General features: G+C 41.9%; 2 protein-coding genes across 11 annotated transcripts in view; both read left to right on the top strand.

The window, feature by feature from the left end:
* The window catches only part of CHD9 (chromodomain helicase DNA binding protein 9), a 185,559-nt gene extending 182,166 nt beyond the window's left edge, over positions 1-3,393 (top strand). For all 10 annotated transcript variants that reach the window (XM_084645123.1, XM_084645126.1, XM_084645124.1 and 7 more), the window contains one exon: positions 18-3,393. In XM_084645123.1, coding sequence (XP_084501249.1) covers positions 18-878 — 861 coding nt within the window. In that variant the 3' untranslated portion in view covers positions 879-3,393. The remainder of the gene's footprint in view (positions 1-17) is intronic.
* An 11,509-nt stretch (positions 3,394-14,902) lies between these two features.
* The window catches only part of RBL2 (RB transcriptional corepressor like 2), a 54,152-nt gene continuing 44,917 nt past the window's right edge, over positions 14,903-24,137 (top strand). Inside the window, exons 1-2 of the mRNA XM_084644763.1 lie at positions 14,903-15,169; positions 18,197-18,327. Coding sequence (XP_084500889.1) covers positions 14,984-15,169; positions 18,197-18,327 — 317 coding nt within the window. The 5' untranslated portion in view covers positions 14,903-14,983. The remainder of the gene's footprint in view (positions 15,170-18,196; positions 18,328-24,137) is intronic.

Below are 24,137 nucleotides of genomic sequence, written 5' to 3'. Positions count from 1 at the left end.
GAATGTATCTGTTTCAGGGATTTCTTCCTGAAGGTATGTTTGACCGTATTCTCACTGGGCCTGTTGTACGAGAAGAAGTAAGCAGGAGAGGGAGACGGCCTAAAAGTGAGATTGCCAAGGCAACAGCTGCAGCAGCAGCAGCTGCAACAGCAGCAAATGTTTCGGTCAACCCTTTGCTAGCCAATGGATTACTTCCAGGAGTGGATCTATCTACTCTTCAGGCCTTACAACAAAACCTGCAGAACTTGCAATCACTTCAAGTAACAGCAGGATTAATGGGAATGCCTGCTGGACTAACTACTGGAGGAGAAGCTAAGAATATGGCTGCCATGTTTCCCATGCTACTGTCAGGAATGGCTGGATTACCAAACTTGCTGGGTATGGGAGGACTCCTAACAAAGTCAACAGAATCTGTTTCAGAGGAGAAAAAGGGAAATGACTCAAAAGAGCCAGTTGTAAAGAAAGAAAGGACAGAAAACCAACATGCAGATAATGGTGGTGAAGACTCTGTGTCAAGTTCTCCCTCTACGTCCTCTGCTGCTGCCAACCCTTTAGCTCTTAACCCATTACTTTTGTCCAATATACTTTATCCAGGGATGCTTCTCACTCCAGGCCTTAATCTTCATATCCCAGCATTGTCCCAATCCAATATTTTTGATGTACAGAATGCTGAAAACAATGACACAGGATCAGCCAAGCCTACAGAGGAAAAGGAGAAAAATTCTAGGGTTAGAGATCAGGAAGACAAAGGGGGAACAGAGCCAAGCTCTCATAATGAAAACAGCACAGATGAGGGTTCAGAGAAAGCAGATGCTTCATCTGGATCTGACAGTACATCGTCTTCATCTGAAGATTCAGATTCTAGTGATGAAGACTGACCCCAGACTATGTACTTAAATTATGAACTAATTTTGAATTTATTCTTTAATTATTTCATTGTAAATAGCCCAGTGTTGAGCTCATCAAATGATTTATTGACTCAACTTTCAGTATTTGTTTAGAAGTGCAAACTGCTTTCAGAGATGTTTTGCATGTAATATTTCTTGAAGTTCATAAGTTTCTGAACTTGTATGTACTATCAATACACAATGGTGTAAAATTACAACAAATGGCATAATTTTGGGAGGTTATTTTATGAAAATAATGCTCAGTAAGAGCTGTATATTTAATATATTTGCAGTGAACACAGAATATTTTAGGCATATTATTGATTTAATTTGAATATAGTTTTACAGCCTCCTTGACACTTATAATTTACAGATCAAAACTCAGCAATAATTTGGGCAGCTAATGAATGTCATGAAAGCTGTAGAATCTAAATCACCATCCATTGCTTTAATTACATGAAAATGCTATAGTGTTGCGATGCACTGCTGATGTTTCCAATTCAGGTACAAGTGTGTTTAAAAGGAGGAAAAAAGTTTCCCAGTCAGCCAGTTAAACTGGCTATCTGTTACCTCAGCTGAGTTAGTTTAGGAAGTTTACATTGGTTTCTATACTTGTTTTCGGGTTTTGTTTTGTTTTTAAACACACCCTCTATGATATGTTAATCTGGCAGGAGATAGGACTGTTTTTGCTGATCAAACGCGTTCTTTGATAACAGTAAAGGGAAGTTGACACAAAATATTCCTATCTCATCCTACTTTGGCACCACAGAGACCTATTTAGTTTAAACCTTGCAAAGTTTTGGGCTCCCACCACAGAAATACGATGTCCTGATTGAGGAATAGTATCCCCAAAACTCAGAAAAGGCAAACTGTCATGAAGTGCCACTGAAAAGACCTTTCAACACTGCATACTTCATGTAAAAAAATGTTTGTTTGCTTTGTTTGTGTTGATTTTTATTTGTGTTTTATGTAACAATGCCTCCCGGGATTACCACATAATAATGGTAAAGAAGAATATTGATGGTTTAAACTCATTTTGAGTTTAGACTTCTCTACAGGTTTAAATATGACTAAACGTTATGACGAAATGTTACCCAAAATCATTCTTGAGGATTTAGTTTATATATTATGCTGAGTTGCCCAATTTAAAATTTAAAAAAGCACTTTGAATAGTAAAGACAGATAAGTTATTCCTGTAAACAACAATAAGAGGGCATAAGACATCTGTTCAAACCCAAATCCTTAGAACCCTTTACTGTATAAAATCAGTCTCATATTTGATGTGTGATATGATTCCTCTTTCTGCTGAAGCTGCTATTACTCTGACATGGTAGAGGCCCAGATTCACACTTACATGTTTGAACTGAGATTTCGATTGACTTTAGTTATCTCATTTGTGGCCCAAGATAGGGAAGTGCTCAGAGAGAATAGATACAGGTACTAGTAGAAATCATTGAAAAAAGCTTTTCAAAGGGATAAATTTGAAAAAAAAAAAACTGTATATTTTGATATAGTTCTGTTGCTCGCTTGTATAGTAAACAAGACTTTGTTTTTTACCAAGAACTTTTCCAATACATTATATGTTTCTATGTGCAAAATAATTAACCCCATGATTAGAAGCAGTATTACATGTAATTACACAATTATACAAGTCCCATTTGGATTGTCCTGGTTACTGTATTTTCCCACAATAGTATTCTGATTTTTGGCCTTTCATACAGTGTCTTAGCAATAGTGAAAATTAAAACCTGCCAAGAGAAGGGTGTAGCAATTCTTCATCATGAAGGGATGTATTGCATATTTAATATTTTTGCCCTTTGTAATATAGCACTTTTGTTTAACTAGGATGCATCTATGAAATAGCCAAAGTTTTTCAAACACAGTTATTAACTTAGTTTGCTGATGGAATATTTCAACAACACCCTTGCCCCACAAAAGAAATACTAAATCTTGTGGCTAAAACATAATTTATATCAAATTTATTAAATAAAGTATTTTCCTAATTATGGTCAAGTGAGTTTGCTTACCGTTCTAGTGATTCTCTTTCTATGTAATAAGGCAATTGCAGTTTAAAATAATTAAGGCTGATATAGACTTGAACATAATGTATTGGATTTATTTTTAATCATTATCAATTGGAAGAGGAAAAATGTGTCCCACTATCAGCTAAACAATATGCAAATATGGTTGTATAAAGTTAAGGGTTGTAAGGAAACTTCAGTAGATTTACACTAATACTGAAGTTGCAGTTAAAAGGATATCCAAGGTGATGATAAAGTGTGTGTTGGTAGTTACTAAAAGAACTTTAGCTGTTACTGCCTTGTATTTCTATCCCTTGTTTCAGGCTTCATGATACAAGTCTTAGTCCAGTTTTTCTTTTGGACATTTGCAATATTTGCCAGTTGTGTTCTGTGTAGTCTGAATTTGCTTTCTGTAGTTCAACAAGCGTCTTAAAAAGTCATTTGTAATTTATTGAATTACTTTCTATGATGTTCTATAGAGGAAATGGAAGTTTAATTATTTTTTATTAAACATATTCTTTGACTACCCATGATGTCAGCCTTGATACATGAAAATAATTTTTAACATGAATACAGATTAAATTTATATCTGTGAGCAGTGTAGGTGAAGCTATTAGTAAGATTCCAAGGTGTTAAAATACATTTTAAGATGTGTTACAAAATATAAAACTTGAAGTTATTCAAAGTTAAGAATTCAAGTCAAGGTTATTTAACTACATACAAATTCTGTGAATTAGTTAATAGTAACTTTACTGGTGTTCTTCCCTTGTTTCTGAGTGAATCCATTTCAGCCTATTTCCTGTAGCATTTATATGGGTATTGTGCTGATTCTATCAGTGTTGTTCAGAGATAGTATTATAACAAGATAACTTGCTGAACCAAGAACAATTTTTTTTTTTAAATCAGGTTATTTTGCACAAAATAAGGTAATTTTAAAACATGAAGGATATATCACACCCTGCAGAGCCAGGGAAAGGCACTAGATAACCTTATGAATCTTAATCTCTAATTTTTATGAAAATCTGAAGGGAAACTAATAGCCAAATTATACTGAAAATAAAACTCTGGTCCTATAAACAAAATAAACCATTAATAGCCACACAGTCTTTGCAATATGCCACCGGATAGCTATTGTTAGGAAAGAGGAGACTGTCAAGGTTTAGGCCCAAAATTTGATTTGCTTTAAAGCCATTTATTTCTAGTATTATAGTAAAATATTAGGCCAGAAGGTGGATGTGACTGGGAGAGCCATAATGTCCATCTAAATTGATCAATCTGTTTTGCTTTTGTATCCTGTTACCTTTTAAGTGCTTGTCTAAATCTTTTGATTACGTTGGCAGCTGCAGCTCCCATTGCTCCCTTTAGTTTAAGCCACTCAGGATAAATATTTTTTTTCCTGTACGCTCCCTAGTTGTCTGCGCCTTCTTGTTTCAGTCTGCTGCTCACTGTTAGTTCAGTGGCATCCATCTTATCTATTCTCATCTGAATCCTATCTCTAGGTCTTGAGTGTGCTCTCTGTTACTCCTTTTTCAGATGAATGTATACCTAATTTACTTAACCTGTCATTGTCCTATTTTAAATTTGGAGATCCTGCAGAAGCTCCAGTAGCTTTGTTTTTATTTCTAAGGGCTCATTTGAGAAGAAACAGTCATACATTTCAAAGCAGTTGATAAAGAAAATTATATATGATTTGTAGCCGTTCCATCTTTGGATGTAATCCTTTCAGATCTCTCACAAGTTAAACTGTAGAAGGATCAGTACTTGAAAGAGAATATACAGATTGTGTAGGCCAGGGCTTCTCAAACTGGGGGTCGGGACCCCTCAGGGCATTGCGAGGTTATTACATGGGGGGTTGCAAGCTGTCAGCCTCCACCCCAAACCCCGCTTTGCCTCCCGCATTTATAATGGTGTTAAATATATTAAAAAGTGTTTTTAATTTATAAGTGGTGGGTCACACTCAGAGGCTTGCTATGTGAAAGGGGTCACCAGTACAAAAGTTTGAGAACCACTGGTGTAGGCAGTGGTGTTGGTGACTCAGTGAGTACCTCTACACTGCAGCTAGGACCATGCTTCCCAGCTTGAGCAGACAGACATCTGCTAGCTCTACTTGATCTAGAGCACTAAAAATAGCAGCGTAGTCAGGGGTAGCAGTAGCACATACAGTGGCGTGAGCTAGTTGCCCAAGCATGTACCCAGAAGTTCTGAGTGGTTTTGCACTCAGGCGGCTAGCCTGAACTGCCACCTGTGCTGCTACACAGCTATTTTTAGCCTGCTAGCTTGAGCGGAGATAGCTCGTGTCTATTCAAGCTGGGAAGCGTGCTCCCAGACGCAGTGTATAGGTAGGGTGACCAGATCGCAAGTGTGAAAAATCAGGACAGATGGTGGGGGGGTAATAGGAGCCCATGTAAAAAAAAAAATATATGCCCCAAATATCTGGACTGTCCCTATAAAATCTGGACATCTGGTCACTCTCTATATGTACAGATGAAGTGACAGTCTTGTAAATTGGTACTGATGCAATATCCTAGCATGGAGTTAGCACCTCAGGAAGCTAAGTGCACCTGATTAACAAGTCATGAATATCAGTGGTCATCCAAGGCTCATAGTGTTGGTATACCAGATGAGATTTTAAATCTGCTGTTTTGGGAAAATTCCAGCCCAAGATGTTAATTCTACCTAAACTCTCGCTGCAATTTCAACTGGATATGGTATTCTTCACTTCCTCCCCTAAATTATTACACCACCACTACACTGTCAAAAAAATGTTTCACCTTAGTATTGGCTGCATTTAAGAGGCAGATTAAATGATCTGTGTATGGCTTGTATATCTGATATTTTATACAGCACTTTGGGATGTAATGCATAATACGTACTTTGCATTGTAAAGATTATTAAGGTTTGTCCACAGTAGGAATTTTTGCACTGTTTAGCTATACCAGTATTAGTGTAGAGAATCTGCATTGGTGTAAAGTGGGATTTGAATGACTGCAATTTACCCTGTTTTCAACTTATATACCAGTGCCATGCATGTACTTTGAGAGGGGAGAGGTTGCATCTGTGTAGCTACAGTGAAATAATTCCTAATGTAGATGACGGTACACTGCAGCAAATAGCTTTCTGACTTGCTAACTAACACGGTAATGTTATTTTTAGTAAGCAGAGAGCCATTCTTTGTAGCCACCTCAGAGGAAAGGACAATAAAAAAGTTTTGATTTCCTGAATTGAGTGGTAGCTGATTAAAATGCATTGTCTGCATTCTGATTCTAGAATTTAATAGTCCTGATAATTTTCTTTAACCACAGGTTTGAAATGCAAATAATCTAATTCTAGTAAAATTGAGACACCACAGATAAAATGATTTCTGATTATTAAATGTTTCTTCTGAAACAAGTAAGTTTCAATGAAACTTTCCTTGAGGAAGCAGAACTTGCATATTGCAATTAAGTACTGACCATATTTCAAATAAACATGGCTACAGGTGTAATTCACACTTACTTTTAAGTACTAAAAGATGTTCTAATGCTAAAAGCCTTCAGTGGAAATGTAAGGATTACAAGGACAAAACAGAGAGGTTTGCAAAGGTGATTTGTTTGTTTGTTTGGTTTTTTTCAGGGGAAAGTCTTGGAGTTTAGCACAAGATTTTCGAGTCAGAAGGAAAGAATTCAGATTAGACCAAGTAAACACATTGGGCCAGATTGTTTATGGCATCCGTCTTTCACTGCATTCCAGGGGTAGGTGGAAAGGCAGACAGGTAACTGGTTGCCTAAGGACGGTACATCAGTTGGGGATTACCAGAGCGCATTGTGCTCTAGACACACTCCCCCTTCACTGCATGTTGCTGGTTCAGATGGGAGGTGTAGAGAATTGGCTCTGTCAACACTATTCCTTCTGAGGAGACTCCTATGTGGAGGTATCCCCTGCTGGATGTGTGTGGGAGGTTTCCACTCAGGTGGAGTAAAAGGAACCAAACGAAATAGAGAATCTGGCCTAATAACTTTGTGTTCCTTCACTGGATTCTGTTTCAGTGCATGAACAAAGGTGGTGATGTACTCTCTAAAGACAAAATCCTACTCCATTTGAGGTAATGAAACACATCTGGTTAAGTACTTGAATATGTTGATGACATGAACAAGAGCACAGGGGCAAATCCTCAACTGAGGTAAATTGTCATAGTTCTGATTGAAGTCAGTGAGCTATGACAGTTTACCCCAACTGAGGATCTGCTCTCTGTGGAACAACTTTAAATGACTGGTTTTGAAGGCATGTACAAAATTAAAATACACTTGCAGGGAAGAAAAGAGTATTTCCATCAAGAGTTAAAAGTGAACAATTAAGGGAACTTTCCTCAAAGGTGAGTTTGGTTGAGGTGATGTGGGCTGACCAAGAAAGAGGACGTGGAGATGGATGTCTACATTCTGAATAATTTCTCTTCCCTGGAAATGCTGTGTTATTTCTGTATTTTTAATTTTGGATAAAATTCAACATTGTGGACTCTACTTTAAAACAATTTAGAAGATAACGGAAAACAAAATTACCACTGTACAAGAGCCTCCTTCTACATGACTTAAAATGAATCTGAGACTATGGAATGTCCACCTATCAAGAAGAAAGTTAATTTAAATAAATAAGGCAGACTGAGACTAATCTCTCCTTGTGTCTTTCTGTCATTGTCTTGGAATCAGGTAGCCCGTGCCTCATCTCTCTGCTTTTCTTCTTCCAGTTCCCTCAGGTGGAAGGATGATGGATAAAAAAGAGAAGGAAGGAATACAATCCAAGAGAAACAGAAAAGAGTATAAGTCAAAGTCCAGGTGAAAGGGTCATTCTGAGATTCCTCTGTAAAAGAAAAAACTTGCTTCCCTGCCTGCTCTCCAACTCATCTCTGAGCACGTGCTAAGAGTGCAAAACCCCATGTGAGTGCCCCAGGTAAGAGGTGCTTTGGGCGTCCCTTTTACTGCCACCTTTATGTATACGAGATATTTTGGCTGTTTCTTTCCTCACTTCAGTCTAAGATGATGGGGGACAGTTCCTCCTGCAACCTCTGCAACTCTTCTCTGGGATGTGGGAGATGACATCCTGTTACCTACTCTATTTCCAACAGTTGGGAGTCCTGTTAGATAGGGGCTCTCTTCTACCATGTCTTCCTGCCAGTGGCAGCCTCTCCTCAGACTCTGTCTTGCAGTTCAGCTGTGACTGCTGCTGTGCCATCTTAGGTGTTTCCTGCTGCTTTGATCATAATTGTGTCTATTCGGACAAAATGAGTGGCTATAGCTCAGCTCTGCACTTTTGCAATGGAGGGAGCCTTTTACTGTGGTGAGGAAAGACTCTGGCAGGGGAGAGGCAGCGGGACACTATACTGCTAAAAAGTAGTAGTATAGGTGTGGGAAGCACTGCTTAGACATGTAGAGAGAGATGTAGGGTATGTACCATTGTGTTCTGACATGTTAGGTACTCTCTAATCCAGTGGTTTTCAGACTGTGGGTCGTGGAATGTAAGGCACTGGGTCCCAGCGGCTCTGGTCAGCACTGCCGACCGGGCCATTAAAAGTCCCACCGGCGGTGCTGCCCAGCTAAGGCAGGCTACTCCCTACCTGTTCTGACACCGCGCTGCGCTCTGGAAGCGGCCAGCAGCAGGTCTAGCTCCTGCGGGGGGGGGGCATGGGGCTCTGTGCACTGCTCCCGCCCTGAGCACTGGCTCTGCACTCCCATTGGCCAGTTTCCGGCCAATGGGAGCTGGGGGGGGCGACGGTGCCTGCGGGCTTGCACGCCTCCACCGAGGAGCCAGACCTGCTGCTGGCCGCTTCCGGGGCACAGCGCAGTCCGTGGTGCTGGGACAGGCAGGAAGCCTCCCTTAGCACCCTGCTGCACCGCTGACCGGGAGCCGCCTGAGGTAAGCCTATACCCCAGTCCCCTGCCCCAACCCTAAGCCCCCCCAAACCTGGAGCCCCTTCCTGCACCCCAAACCCCTCATCCCTGGCCGCACCCCCGAGCCTGCACCCCCACCCCAAAGCCCTCACCCCTGTACCCCAACCCTCTGCCCCATTCCCAGCCGCACACTAACCCTCTGTCCCAGCCCTGAGCCCCTCCAACACCCCAAACCCCTGATCCCCAGCTCCCCTGGGTCACAGGCATCAAAAATTTTCTTCAACTGTGTCGCCAGAAAAAAAGTTTGAAAACCACTGCTCTAATCTACTCGCATAAGCCATGCCTCAAATCTACACTGCTAGCTGGGCATATAGCATCTGTACTCTGCACATGGCCCTAAAGTATAGACATAACTTTGGTTTACCTCCCACTTTACCCAACACACATCTTCTAGACTCAAGTAAGGAATTTCCTCTTCTTCCCAAACGCACACAAACCCTTACAGTCATAGTATTGCCAGGCCCAAATATTCAAAAATCACGAGTCAGGCCCCAAGAAGTCATGATTGGCTTTAAAAAAAAATGGTGATTTTTTTTTTAAAAGGTTTTGCATTTGCATTCTGTTTTTTGGCCTTCAGGGTGCATGCCGATCACATTTTTTCAAGCTTTTCTCAGCAAACACAAGGGCTAGTATCTTACTGCTTAAAAAGAAAAAAAAAAAATGAAATACCTCTGGGAGCTGAGGCTTTAAGTAAAACATCTATTGCAAGACCCACAATAAAACTGTGAGTTGGCAATACTGCAATAAGCACGGGCTACCTTGATGACGCAAATCGACATTGGAAATGCTAAGAATCATATTTGGGACAAAACATTCCTAGGTATGCACTACTTTCCCCATGCACAAATCTCTCCAAGAATTGGGTGACTTGGTGTCATAAATATAAAGGGAAGGGTAAACCCCTTTGAAATCCCTCCTGGCCAGGGGAAAGCTCCTCTCACCTGTAAAGGGTTAAGAAGCTAAAGGTAACCTCGCTGGCACCTGACCAAAATGACCAATGAGGAGACAAGATACTTTCAAAAGCTGGGAGGAGGGAGAGAAACAAAGGGTCTGTGTCTGTCGATATGCTGGTCTTTACCGGGGATAGACCAGGAATGGAGTCTTAGAACTTTTAGTAAGTAATCTAGCTAGGTATGTGTTAGATTATGATTTCTTTAAATGGCTGAGAAAAGAATTGTGCTGAATAGAATAACTATTTCTGTCTGTGTATCTTTTTTGTAACTTAAGGTTTTGCCGAGAGGGGTTCTCTATGTTTTTGAATCTAATTACCCTGTAAGATATCTACCATCCTGATTTTACAGGGGGGATTTCTTTATTTCTATTTACTTCTATTTTTTATTAAAAGTCTTCTTGTAAAAAACTGAATGCTTTTTCATTGTTCTCAGATCCAAGGGTTTGGGTCTGTGGTCACCTATGCAAATTGGTGAGGCTTTTTATCCAACATTTCCCAGGAAAGTGGGGTGCAAGTGTTGGGAGGATTGTTCATTGTTCTTAAGATCCAAGGGTCTGGGTCTGTAGTCACCTAGGCAAATTGGTGAGGCTTTTTACCAAACCTTGTCCAGGAAGTGGGGTGCAAGGTTTTGGGAAGTATTTTGGGGGGAAGGACGCGTCCAAACAGCTCTTCCCCAGTAACCAGTATTAGTTTGGTGGTGGTAGCGGCCAGTCCAAGGACAACGGGTGTAATATTTTGTACCTTGGGGAAGTTTTGACCTAAGCTGGTAAAGATAAGCTTAGGAGGTTTTTCATGCAGGTCCCCACATCTGTACCCTAGAGTTCAGAGTGGGGGAGGAACCTTGACACTTGGACTAGCCTAATCTGGACCAAGCTATGACTGATAAGTATCCTGTCTCCTTTGAGAAGTACTTCTTAGTCTCCAAGGTAGATGGCAAGGTAGCAGCCATTACTTCAAAATCTGCCCCTAAATTGATTCTAAATTGCTACCCTCATGAACAGATTGGGCTCGGTCATCTGCCAGTGCAAAGATTTTGACATTGTTACCTTGTCCCTCAAGATTGCAACCCATTTGGTTTACATAGCTAGGTCACTGCAGTTGCTCAACTAGATCACCAACCTGGCAGAAGCTACCATAAAATAGAATCACAAAGTAGTGCCATGTATGAAGGATTTTTGAGCTATCTGACTTACTTCTCTGCCACACAATTTCTGGTAGAATCACCAATGAGGTTAGGTGCACTAGTTGCTCTACAGTATTAGACACATATGGCTTTGAGTTTTAAAATGCCATTTTGTGAGGAAAAATTCAATTTGTAACTATTGCTTTCAAAGAGGTTAAGCTGTTTCTGGAAGTGAAACCAAGGAACAATGTGATACATGTAAAAACCCCATCAGCTCCCAAAGCTCCCTGTACCCACCCAGTGGTCTTGTAAGAAATGTCATTCCCAATCTTTCCCAGGGCCCTTTCTGGGATGGAAAGTCTATGATTATTTATATTGCAGTAGCATCTAGGAGCCCTAATCATGGACCAGAACTCCATTGACATAAGCAGTGTCTACATTAGGGGGTTGCAACAGTACAGTAGTGTTGGCAGCTGAAAATTTAGTGTAAACAGGGCCTTAGATGGCACTGAGAAGTGAGTTAGAGGGACACAATGAGTTGAGTTAAGCAATTAAAATTTTAAATGAGGTTTGTTTTTCCTAGAAGGCCAATGGCATTTTGGGATGTATAAGTAGGGGCATAGCGAGCAGATCGAGGGACGTGATCGTTCCCCTCTATTCGACATTGGTGAGGCCTCATCTGGAGTACTGTGCCCAGTTTTGGGTCCCACACTACAAGAAGGATGTGGATAAATTGGAGAGAGTCCAGCGAAGGGCAACAAAAATGATTAGGGGACTGGAACACATGACTTATGAGGAGAGGCTGAGGGAGCTGGGATTGTTTAGCCTGCAGAAGAGAAGAATGAGGGGGGATTTGATAGCTGCTTTCAACTACCTGAAAGGGGGTTCCAAAGAGGATGGCTCTAGACTGTTCTCAATGGTAGCAGATGACAGAACGAGGAGTAATGGTCTCAAGTTGCAGTGGGGGAGGTTTAGATTGGATATTAGGAAAAACTTTTTCACTAAGAGGGTGGTGAAACACTGGAATGCGTTACCTAGGGAGGTGGTAGAATCTCCTTCCTTAGAGGTTTTTAAGGTCAGGCTTGACAAAGCCCTGGCTGGGATGATTTAACTGGGAATTGGTCCTGCTTCGAGCAGGGGGTTGGACTAGGTGACCTTCTGGGATCCCTTCCAACCCTGATATTCTATGATTCTAATATTTTAAAGTTGTGTGTTGATCTGGTTTTGCACAACTGAGCTTTGTGCATATTAGCATGTTAACTTGCTTTTCCAAGAGCAACATGATTTCAATACATAATTTGAAATATCTATAGAGAAGGTAGATACTGTATATTTTAAAATACAAAACTTTATTTAAAAATACATAGTTATGGTTGCTAAGTGAGAACAATGTAGTTATCACCTCATTTACAAAACCCAGGCTCACAGAAAGGTAGGGAAATATGCATATTTCATCACCACATAACAACCTTATTTCTGACCCATGGCTTATTGACCTTTTATGTTGTTTTTGTTATCTTGATTTCTGTCTAAATATTTTCTCTTAAATGTCCCTCTTAAGGGAGACTTGTCAGTGGAAATGATCAGTTAGTATATTTATCATTAGTCAGTAAAACATTGTGGTAAAATATTTATAATTGCTTTTTTCTTGAGAATAATATTGTATATGTAGCTTAACAGAAAAGCCATAAAACAGCTGCCCCTGGCACACATCTTTCTGGCTGGCACAGAGCTAGCTATGTAGACTTTGCCTCACTTAAGGTTGCCCCCACACTGGGAGAATATGACTCTATTTTAAAATGCTTTTAACTTTCTAACTCGGGTTTGTTTTTATTATTTTTGTAAATAGTTATTGGGTAATTTTCAGTGAGGATCTATTCATCCTGAACATCTAGGCCTTAATCCTGGAAAGAACTGTTAATGTGTTTCACATTATGCATTTTGTGAATAATAATTCCACTAACTTCAGTGGGACTGCTCATGAACCCTGATCTTCAACTTGTGTAAGCTGCTATAGCTCAGCTGAAATCAAATGAACTATGGCAATTAATATCATCTGAGGATCTGCAGGATCAGGACCTTAAATGGAAAAGGTTTAGCCATTTTGAGTGATCAGAGCAGAAGGTTTTAAGCTCCCCACCCCCCCCCAGATCAGCTTGCTCAAACAGGGGGGAGGGAGGAGAATCATCCCAGACTAAAATCAAGCATGGAAAATTTCAGTTAGAAAGGACAAAATTTCACGTTAGTCATGTGAATATAAGTCCATATGAAAATCTTACCATTCTATTTTAAAAGGCAATGTTCTTTTCCCATTAGTCATATTTTAAGGTAAATTTAGTTTGTGCTCCCAACTAGTCTATTAAGAATTAGCATCTTAGAGCCCAGTCTTCCAATCCCATGGCTTCATCCAACTCCCACTGAAATGAACGGGACTCTGTTCCTTGACTTCAGGGGGATTTTGGCTCTAAAATACTATTGACTTAAATGAAAATGTTGCTGCAGTAGGGACTATAGGTTTGAGTCACAGTAAATGTTAACAAAAGTTGCTATGTAATCTTTCCTGTTGTTTAGATTAATTCTCTGGTGCCATCTAGCGTTTTTAGACTAGACTAAAAATGTCTAATCTAGTTCTTGGAAGATAAATTGTTTCGGGCTACACAAATCACCCTTCACTGCTTTTCAGTTTCACTTTTATGTATAAAATCATCCCAGCGGTTCTTAATATGTGTGATTTAGACATGAAACTTGACTAGTACAAGACCAGACATAGCTAAAACACCTTTCATAGCAAAGGTCTCAAAGGTTCTGGTCTTTCCCTGATTTTCAGTAAACTTCATTGAGAGGGTTGTTCAATTTCCCTGTCTAGTCTTGGTGAAAAGAGCCAATAGTAGGGTATTTACTTTATGTGACTACTTAGCCTCTGAAAATGGAGACCTACCAATTCATTTCATGTTGACTGACCAAGCGTAATGACTTTTTTGATCACTATCAACAAGCAGCCAAACTGAAATCAGAAACGAAAGACTGCATACACCATTAACAGTTACTGCCCATAATTGTGGAACCTATTCTTCATAAAAGTCTAAAACTTATTTGGGGTACTGAATTCCCCTGGCTTATTTCATTTGGCATTAGAAAAAAGTTTTGTTTTTTTGGGGGGGGGGGGTCAATTTTCTGTAAATTGTTTTTTTTAACTAATTGAATGCCTCCCTGTGCTAGCTGTAAATCTCACAGCGTTCAGTGAACACTCCTTAACTTCGTGTAACGCTGCAAGGTACTGTCTGTAAGTATTCCTTTCCTTGCTGGTAAGGATGAGATTAAGGCGTCTGTGACTTGCCCAAGATGACAGAGCAAGGCACCGAGGGAACCGCTGTAAAACCCAGCCGTTCTGCTGCCAGAGTCCCTGTTCTCCTGGCGAAACAGGACTGCGAGCCCTCCCCTCACAACGGACCGCGCCTGAAATCCAGCAAACGGAAACCCCGCGCTTTGGTTCCACGGGGCCTTGCGCCGAGGGCCGCAGGGGGTGGCCGGCGGGAGACCTGCCCTCCGTTTGGGGGCGGGTTAAACGTCAGCGGCGCTGCCACGTGGCCGCCGCGCTCACGGGCCCCAAGCGGCGCTAGTTCAGGGCACAGCACCCGGGGGCGCTGGCAAGGCGTCTGGTTGCGGCAGGGCCCCAGGGGCCCCCTGCTAGAGGCGGCGCGTGACGCCGCCATCCTTCCACCCCACCCCACCCCACCCCCACTCCGCAGCAACGGGCCTGAGCCATCGCAGTGCGTGCTGGGAGTGGTAGTTTTTGCTGCCTGGCTGTGGGTTGGAGGGGGCGGGGCTTGACACGGCTTGCCGGGATCGATCACGGAAGCGCCGCCGCCGGCGGGTGCGTAGGGCGAAGTGTACTGCGCCTGCCCACAAGGAGCCCGTTGATTAGTAGAGGCTCCTCTCCCGGCCAATGAGGGTGCAGGGTGGGGCCGAGGGCGGGGGCGGAGCTCGGCGCCCGGGTGTTTGGATTCGAACGCAGCTCCTGGCCGGCGCAGGCGCAGTGTGAGGCAGGCCGGCGTTGCCCTCTAGTGACGGGGTAGGGGATGCCGGGCGAGGAGGAGGAGGAGGCCGAAGCGGGGGTCGGGGGCAGCGCCTCCTCCCCCGCGGCGGAGGAGTGGGGCACTCGACAGCGCTATGAGGAACTCTGCAGCAGCCTCAACATGGACGAGCGCGCCCGGGCCGAGGCCTGGCTCAGCTACCAGGGCATGAAGCGTAACTACACCCTGGAGGTGAGGGGCGGCCGGGGGGGCGGTCCGAGGTGAGGGGTGGCCCGGGGGGAACCAAGCTGAGCGGGGAGGGGCGGAGGTAAGGGGCGGGGCAGAGGGCTAGCTGCGGGGAGGTGGGCTCTCTGTGACCGACCTGTCCGGACCAGGAACGCTCTGGGAATCGCATCCTGTGTTGTTGTTGCCTCAGAAACTGTCTTCCCCAGCGTCGGGAAATGGCTCCGTAGCCCTCTGGGCAGGAGTCCTAAGGTCCCTCTCCTTGGGGGGCGGGGGCGAGGATGTTAGTGGTTGCCCCCTGAGGGAAGGAGGGTTGGATTCCCTGATCTGTGATGTGTTAACCTGAGGCTCCAGCTTTTCCCTAATCGAGACCAAAGCCAACAGTCCTGTCTGAGATATTTGCAAACCGGGATGTTTCTCTCCCAATTCCTTTAAAATTGCCATGTGTCCATTTCTGTAACATTCCTCAGACCCAAAAATGTGTCCAACAGAGTCTAATACAAATTTCTTCCCGTCTATTAAACCTTTGTTTAAAAAGTGGGGAGTTTAAGTGAAGTCTACAAAGTCTAAAGCTTTGTTGCTTTTATAAAATATAATGTGGAATATTTGCAGGTGGTATGAAGAGTTTTTTATAAATTAACATTGTGTGATGCAGTATCCTCAGTTTTTCTGTTGGTTTTTTGCCTTGCTGTTTTCAGAATTCAGTCGTTTACAGTGTATGTTCCCATATGGACTAATGGGATTCTACCATAGTGATTCTGGTGATTTGCGCAGATATGTTTTTCAGCTATCGTGTATTATATCCAGATAAAGTACTTTTTTGTGTTGGTGTTTTACTAAATGTTGAACTAGGTTTTATTTCACATATTACACTAGTTTCTGGATTAAACAACAGAATAAAGTAAAGAAAAATTCAGAACTCAAGGACACAGATACTAAAAGAAAGAAAATTCAAAATTTAAGTAATAAAACTGACTGTTCTTCCAATGCGGTTGGCAAACTGTCTAGCTATAATGGAAAACAAATAATATGGGCCTGATTTCCAAAATATACACATCCAGTTTGCTTACACAGATACTGTGATTGAATGAAAATCTGATAGATGCACACATACCTATTGCTATATAAATAGGTACCTATTGGACGTACAAATATCTGTAGTACCATAGTAACCACAGGTTCTATGCGTGATCTAGCACAGAACTGTGCATGTACATCTGTATGGTCAATTTTGGGAAACTCAGCTTTTAAATTTGATCCCATGATGTTGAGATTCAGATTTATTTGAAAAATATTTCTACCTGGTAACTTTCTTAAAAAATAAATATGGCAGTAAAGAAAAGTGTTAATATGTATATCTGAATACACTAGGATGGCAATTAAATAGAATTTACTGTGCAAATATAACTTTTTTTATTCATATGCAAAAATATATTTAAAGGAGAATTAAGATACAAGCACTCAGCCGGCACCCTGTGCTTCTTGTGCCCTACCAGCATATGATAATTTAATTCCCAGACTCAAAGGATGCAATACCAGCTTCCGTTACATACTTCTTATAAAAAAGTAGTTTAAAAAAAAATCACCAAACTACAAAGGTTAGAAAACCAAGAAAAGCTGAGTTAAGGGGACATTTTCCACATAATACAATACCTCTTACCATGCATCAAAAGCCTGATTTATTTGGAAAGGAACAGTGAGGTCAAAGCACCAAATTTAAAACCAACTTTTTGGTAATTTAGAAAATTGTTACCTCAATTCCAGATTTTGAATGTTAGCTCAGTGTCAGAGACACAAGGTGGTTAGGTAATATTTTTTATTCAACCAACTTCTGTTGGTGGAAGGTAGAAGCTTTCAAACATCTCCCTGAAGAAGAAATCTGTGTAGCTTGAAAGCTTGTCTCTTTCACCAAACAGAATTTGTTCCAATAAAAGGTATTACCTCATGCACCTTGTAGCTGTGTTAGTCCCAAGATATTACAGACACAATGACACTGCAAACAATTCACTGTCAGCAGAAAAAGTAGCTTACTGCACAACACATTTTATCCATTGTCTGCTGTACGCAGTTAGGATTTCCCTGATTTGTACTTTGTCAGTTGAGGTGTTATGATTTTATTTAAATTGCTACCATGTTTTTTTTTTTTTTTTGTACTGATTGTTTATCAGGAATAGGTTTATCTCATCTTAATACATCTTTCTGCAGGCCAGGCAGCCCAGGAAAATTATGGCTCTGGTAGAGAGCATATATTGCAGATGGAACATTGAGAGTGACATGCTAGACTTACCAATAAGATATTCCCTGACAGGACACAAGGACATATGTGCCCACTGCTAGAAAATGCCTTGAATCTCATCTGTGTGACACTTTCAATTACCTTGATGAAATAGACACATGAAACTGGATCAAGTGTATAAGTTTTTAACTGTATTGATTGTGGGTGCAGCCAGACTGGAGAGCCCAAACTTGAAAGCTTTCATTCTTAGCCCTTGAAGAAAAATGAACACGTGTCCTTAGGAACAATTTTTAGTATAGTCAAAGGAGTTTATTTTTGTGGTGGTCACACAAATGGGTAATCATTCAGTTGTGTAAAGTAGACATACAAGTAGATTGAAACAGACTCCAATATACAGTTTCCATAAATCATTTGGGGAAGAAGAATGTTCTAGTAGCCAGGAGCAGTTGCTCTCATATCCACAAGGTGATAGAAGATTTAAAATAATCTTCTCTTGTTAGAAGTAAAAAAGCATGCAAAATACCCCATGTTAAATTTGGCTTAAACATGAAATTGGTAAGTGTAAGTTAATTGATGCTTTAGTAATTTTGATGTTACCCAATTTTAGCTTTTTTTTTTTAAATTCCTTCATTACATTATAACTAGGAAGAGCTTTTGAATAATTGAGTTAAGCTTTACAAACTTTCCCTTGAAATGTCCTGGATTATGTTTTGCTTTTTTCTCCATATTGGATGCATAGCTGAAGTAAAAGAAATATTTATTAGTGTATCCTTTAAATGGCGTAATGTTTAATTTCACAGGGGAATGATCTACACTGGCTAGCATGTGCCTTATATGTGGCTTGCAGAAAAGCAGTCCCAACTGTGAGCAGAGGGACAGTCGAGGGAAACTATGTATCCTTAACAAGAATCTTGCGCTGTTCCGAACAGAGGTAATTTCTCATTTAAAAGTGCAACTATGTTGTTAAAATGTAAAAGACTGCATTTCACCTGCAAAGGTCTAGAAATTGAGAGTGAAGGCTGAAAATTATCTTTAACCCACTCTTATTTCCTGCATTTTGACACACGGTATGTCTTCACTACCTGCCAGATCGTGTACACTACGCAGTGTAGACCAGGGCACAGTGTCTAAGAACAAAGGTCTTGCAATATAACTTAACACTATCATGAGTTAAAGACAGTTTCTGTCTTTAATACTTTCCATCATTCTGAATGAGGATGTTTAACTAAGAAGGTTAAAATCATTTTAACAGACTTTGTTGTGATTTTATATCTAGTCACACAATTCACCTGAATCATTAGCATGTAACAGAGCATGTTCTATCTCTGAGGCTGGCTTTTCAACCTCAGGAATCACAAGCAGGCCCATAAAAAGTAGTGGTGGTGTGTTGAGGTGTTTTGGGGGGGTTTATTTGGTAAAATCAAGTAAAAGCTGAACTACCTGTTTAATACATAATATTCATATTCTTGTCTTGATTTTTCTCAAGTACTTAGTGGTAATAACCAAATGAAAGTGAGAATTTATTAAGTTGCTCTAGTCACATGAGACATTTTCTTGAATTTTACGCACATGCATGTGCACACACACTCTTTCTCCTTCAAACAGTAGAAAGATGTTATCTTTGAGTTCTGGTCCCTGTGTGTATTCCACACACTCTAGGTACCTGAGACTGGAATCTTCTAACAAGTAGTGTCTGTTGTTTTGCGGCTATGCAGTTATTCTCCTTGTGCTCCAAGCTGAGGATATAAGGGGTGGGGCAGATTGATGTCTCTTCAGTTCCTTACTGCTGCATGACCTGATTCAGAATCCTCTGAGTCCGAAGCAATCTTGACATTGTGTCTTCCGAATGTGTAAATATATTTGTATGTAGTTTTTAGTATTCTTAGTGTTTGAGAGTTTTTATAGTCTATTTAGTATAGTCTCCCCAGTCGGATCCAGGCACCTTTCTGAGCACAAGTTCCAGAGCAGAGGCCAAAACTGTAAGTCTCAGAAACAATTGCCTCGTGCCTCTTACAAGAGTAAGGCGCATACTCATGGGCATAAGAACTGATCCCCTTCGTGATCTGCCTCTAAGACAATGCCCCTGCATGCCTTGGATCTGTTGGTCCTGACCCCTGGGACTATGCAAACTCCATGATGGACTGAAACATTTACCTCACCAGAGGATATTTTCACTTTGCCCTGACAACAATGTCCTTTCCTGTCTGGTCCAGTCCTCCTCTGACACATTTCATTGTCAGAAGAAACCACTTTGAGGAGAGGGGAGTCCTTTCATCCGGTCTGCCACTGCTATGAACAACTGGCTGAGGTTGCACGTTATCCCTGTGGAAAACTGTGGGTCAGAGGTAAGGGCCTTTAACTCAGACACCCTCCTTGCTGATGTAATGGCGACCAGAAAGGCTACCTTCCATGACAGATAGAGAAGGGAGCAAGTCGCCAGCAGTTCAAATGGGGACCCCATCAGTCTGGAGAGGACCAGGTTAAGGTCCCACGTGGGGACAGGCTGTCTGATCTGGGGATGTAGCTGTTCCAGACCCTTGAGGGACCGACCAACCATAGGGTTGGCAAAGACGGGGCATCCAGATGCTCCCGGGTGGAAAACCGATATAGCAGCAAGGTGTACCTTTATGGAGGACACTGCCCGGCCTTGCTGTTTCAGAGGGAAAATGAGGAGAGCTTGCTAAGTAAGTCGCTGCAGTTCCAACGACAGTCACTGATGGTAAGAAGGAGCTGAGGGTCGGCAGGGTCCTATATTGAGTGCTGTGGAGGCGCCATTCCTGGGGGCTCCACGGCCAAGCTGATGGGTTCTGCTAGGAGAAAAACTTTCAGAAGACTCTGCATGCGGCATGTGCACACACCTAATTGGAATCGATATGAGTAATCACTCGAAGATAAAAATATGTTGCCGGAGTACAATGTGGTTTCTGATGCACCAGTTCCATAACTGGACTGCCCCTATACACAGGAGTTTATTATGTGTGTCATGGATCTCCTCAAGACAGATCTGGAGTTCAGTCACAAATATCTGGAAAAATTCCTGGAATTGCCTGTGGTCATTATGCAGGGATGGCAATAATGGAGTGATTGCCTTCTCAGGTGAGGAGGATGATATGCCTATCAGAACCGTCAGTACTGAAGGATCTGATTCAATTTCTTTCTCAGTGTACTGCAGCGGAGCTTGGTGGCATCAACTAGGACAAAAGGGTAGGTGCAATTCATGCACGGATCTGGGATGTCTAATATATGGATCCCATGAACCGCAGTAGAGCCAATATGAAGGGTCAACTGGCTGGGAGACACCAAGACACTGTTTATCATCGACCCCCTGGATAGTTGTACGTGGTAGGCTCCAATACTTTTTAGAGGTTCCATCTGTGCTTGCCTCCTGTAAGGAAGCAAAGGCTCATCTAGAACAACAGACACGGCCAACGAGAAGGTAGGCTCATTTTTTAACCGGAGAAAGAATGTTCTGGCTTGTGCAGGGGGTAGGAGAGAACTGAGAACTAAACCGGGTCAGCAGGGTCATATATTGAGCGCCATGTAGGCGCCATTCCAGGGGGCTCCACAGCCGATGTCTGCTGCAAGGGAAAAACTTTCCCATGTTCATGCTGCGCACAACCACCTAATTGGAATCGATATGAGCAACACATCTCGAAAAACAACAGTTACGAGAAGGAGAGTAACCATTTTTTCCAGGTGTGCAGGATGCTCTGGCACACAATCTCAGCAGGAACTTTTCTACAAACCACAAATAGGAGATACACAGTTATGTCCTAAAAGACATCTTGGCTCAGTGGAGAATGCCATCTTGGGATCTGTTCGCCTCCCAGGCGAACAAGAAAATTCAATCTGTACTGCCTCAGAGCAGCACTAGGCTGATCATCTAGAGCCGAGGCCCTCCTGTTATCCTGAACAAGCCACCGGAGGAGAACAGCAAAATCAAACCTCCCAATCCAAACTCTCTTCACCTCATGGCCTGGTTGTTGGATGGATATCAGATGTAGACTGTTCATGTTCAGCAACCATTCAGTCTGTCCTCAATCAGAGGAGAAAAAGACTCCACCAGAAAATGCTGTTTAGCTAAATGCAGGCGTTTCTCAGGCTGGATGCAATGGAACCAGCTGTCCCTAGAATCAGCAGATATTCCTGCTGTCTCCTGTCCCTGAAGACTTCAGGGCTTTCTGTTAGTTTGCTGTGGATCCACCCAGCAGCAGTTGGTGCCTTCTATTTGGTAGTAGGCCACTCCATTTTTACATACCCAACAACAGTCAGATTCCTGAAATGTCTCGTTTACCACCGGTGGTGAAACCAGCACCTCAATGGGGTCTCAACCTTGTACTATCAGTATTTACCAGACCACCCTTTGAATCACTGCTATGTTCAGTGTCCCACTTTTTTATCAAGGTCCCCTTCCTAGTTGCCATCACACCAGCCAGAAGTGTAAGTGAACTAAGTGCTCTCATGGTTGACTTGCCATGCACCATACTGTAGAAGGTTTCCCTTCAACTTCGTCCAAAATTCATCCCCAAGGTAATTTCCAAGTTTCATATGAATCAGCCTATTCACTTGCCAGTAGTATCCTTTTCAAAATCTCATACTTTCAAAGAGGAGAGGAGACTTTACTCTCTCAATATCAGATGGGCTTTGTCTTTCTATCTGGAAAGAAAGAAACCAGTCAGGAAATCACCAAGATTATTTATTGCTATAGCAATAAATAATCATGAGGACAAGCATTAACTTCTCAGAGACTCTGTGTGGCTCTCTGGCTGCATCGTTCTTTATCAGTTGACACATATTCTTCTACCAGATGAAGTGGGAATCCATTCCATTAGAGCACAAACAACCTCAGTGGCATCTCTGAGAGAAGTACCTCTGCTGGACATTTGTAGGATGGCTATCTGGAGCTCCATCCAGATCTTCACAAAATATTACACAAAATATTGCAGAAGAGGAATAGTCCATTCCTCTTTTGCACATACATCTGTCGGGACAGTACTTTTACAGACATTTATACCAGCTGTATCCTTGAACCCTCTCCTGTTTGAAGACTGCTTAACAATTACCCATGTGTGGAATACACATAGGGCCCTGCATTTGGAAAAGAAATGGAAGTTCTTTACCTGTAACTGGAGGTTCTTCAAGATGTGTAATCCCTATCTGTATTCTATTACTTGCCCTCGTTCCCCTCTGCTTCAATCTTATCTGGTTTGCGATGAGAAGGGGGAATGAAGAGTCATCGGTCTGCCTTGCCCCCTATATTATCAGTTCAGAACACAAGGAGAATAATTGCACAGGCACAAACCTACAGATGGGGCTTGCTAGTTTCAGGTGCATGATGCACAGATATATCTACTGTGGGATACAGATAGGGACCATGCATCTCAAAGAACCTTCAGTTAGAGGTAAGTAACCTCCATTTCACTTCCACACTTCAGCTTGTGACATGCTGTAGGTGATAAGATTTGTACCAAAGTTTGACACATCCCTTTTTATCACATGCTTAAAATCCATAAAAGCAATAAAATAAATTATTTCCTAAAGCTGTTGACTCACCTGAGTCAATGTTCATCAGTAATGCAGTTGTGTTTTGTGATGATCAAGCAGTGTAACATACAAATGGTTATAGCAGGAAACTGTAGACATATTATAGTATAATAATAATAATAAAGTATATTGTTGGACATTTTAAATAAAATGCAGAAAAGTTTGGTTTAAAAAGCAAAAAGAAATAGAGGAAGGTAGAGACACAGGATATAAATTTAGGTGAATCTAGCTATAAAAGACAAGGCGGGGGGTGGAATTAGAAGTCAGGGAAGAACGGGCAATAAAACCATAAGACAAATGAAAAATATAGTGTAGCTCAGTGGTTCGCAAACTGTGGGTCAGGTCCCAAAGTGGGTCGCAGCCCCATTTTAATGGGGTCGCCTGGGCTGGCATTAGACTTGCTTTGGAGCCTGAGACCAAAGCCTGAGCCCCACCAGGGGGCTAAAGCCCAAGCCCTGCCATCCAGGGCCGAAGCTGAAGGGCTTCGTGGGCTTGGTGGGCTCAGGCTTTGTTCCCCCGTCCTGGGGTCGTGTAGTAATTTTTGTCGTCAGAAGGGGGTCGAGGTGTAATGAAGTTTGAGAGCCCCTGGTGTAGCTTATTTAAAAGCGTGGCAGAAATGACACATAGTCATGTTCTGTTTTTTCCTTCTGTGGCTGTAGATTTTTCTTAGTACTGTGAAGAGTGCAGGGGTGGTTTTTTCCCTGCCAAAGTAGATAAGTGGCTCAGGGAAATGGGGGAAGCTTAATATGCAGAGTAGTCTGAGCCACTGCAACTGATGGTACATATGTGGAAAAAAGCCACTAAAGTGCAGTGTAAAGTCACACTGAGCACCAGCAAGTAGTGGTACAATATTGTTGTTAGGTGTCTGAACTCAACCTTGTTCATGAACAAAGAGTCATCTGAGTTTTAATTGTCTTGCCTGCTTGTAATCATGCAATGTTATCAAACTGTATACGCGGTTGTCAACAGTTACAAGAAGTGTAAACCAGGTTGCGTTTTATTGTAAAATGTTTTTTATAGTTTACAGAGTAACAGCCGTGTTAGTCTGTATTCGCAAAAAGAACAGGAGGACTTGTGGCACCTTAGAGACTAACCAATTTATTAGAGCATAAGCTTTCGTGAGCTACAGCTCACTTCATCGGATGCATGCCGTGGAAACTGCAGCAGACTTTATTTATACACAGAGAATATGAAAAA

This window comes from Lepidochelys olivacea (assembly GCF_965140295.1).
Source record: "Lepidochelys olivacea isolate rLepOli2 genome assembly, chromosome: 12".
In the NCBI taxonomy this organism is placed as follows: Eukaryota; Metazoa; Chordata; order Testudines; family Cheloniidae; genus Lepidochelys; species Lepidochelys olivacea.
The sequence above is the reverse complement of the archived record's forward strand: the minus strand, read 5'-3'. Positions and strand labels throughout refer to the sequence as shown.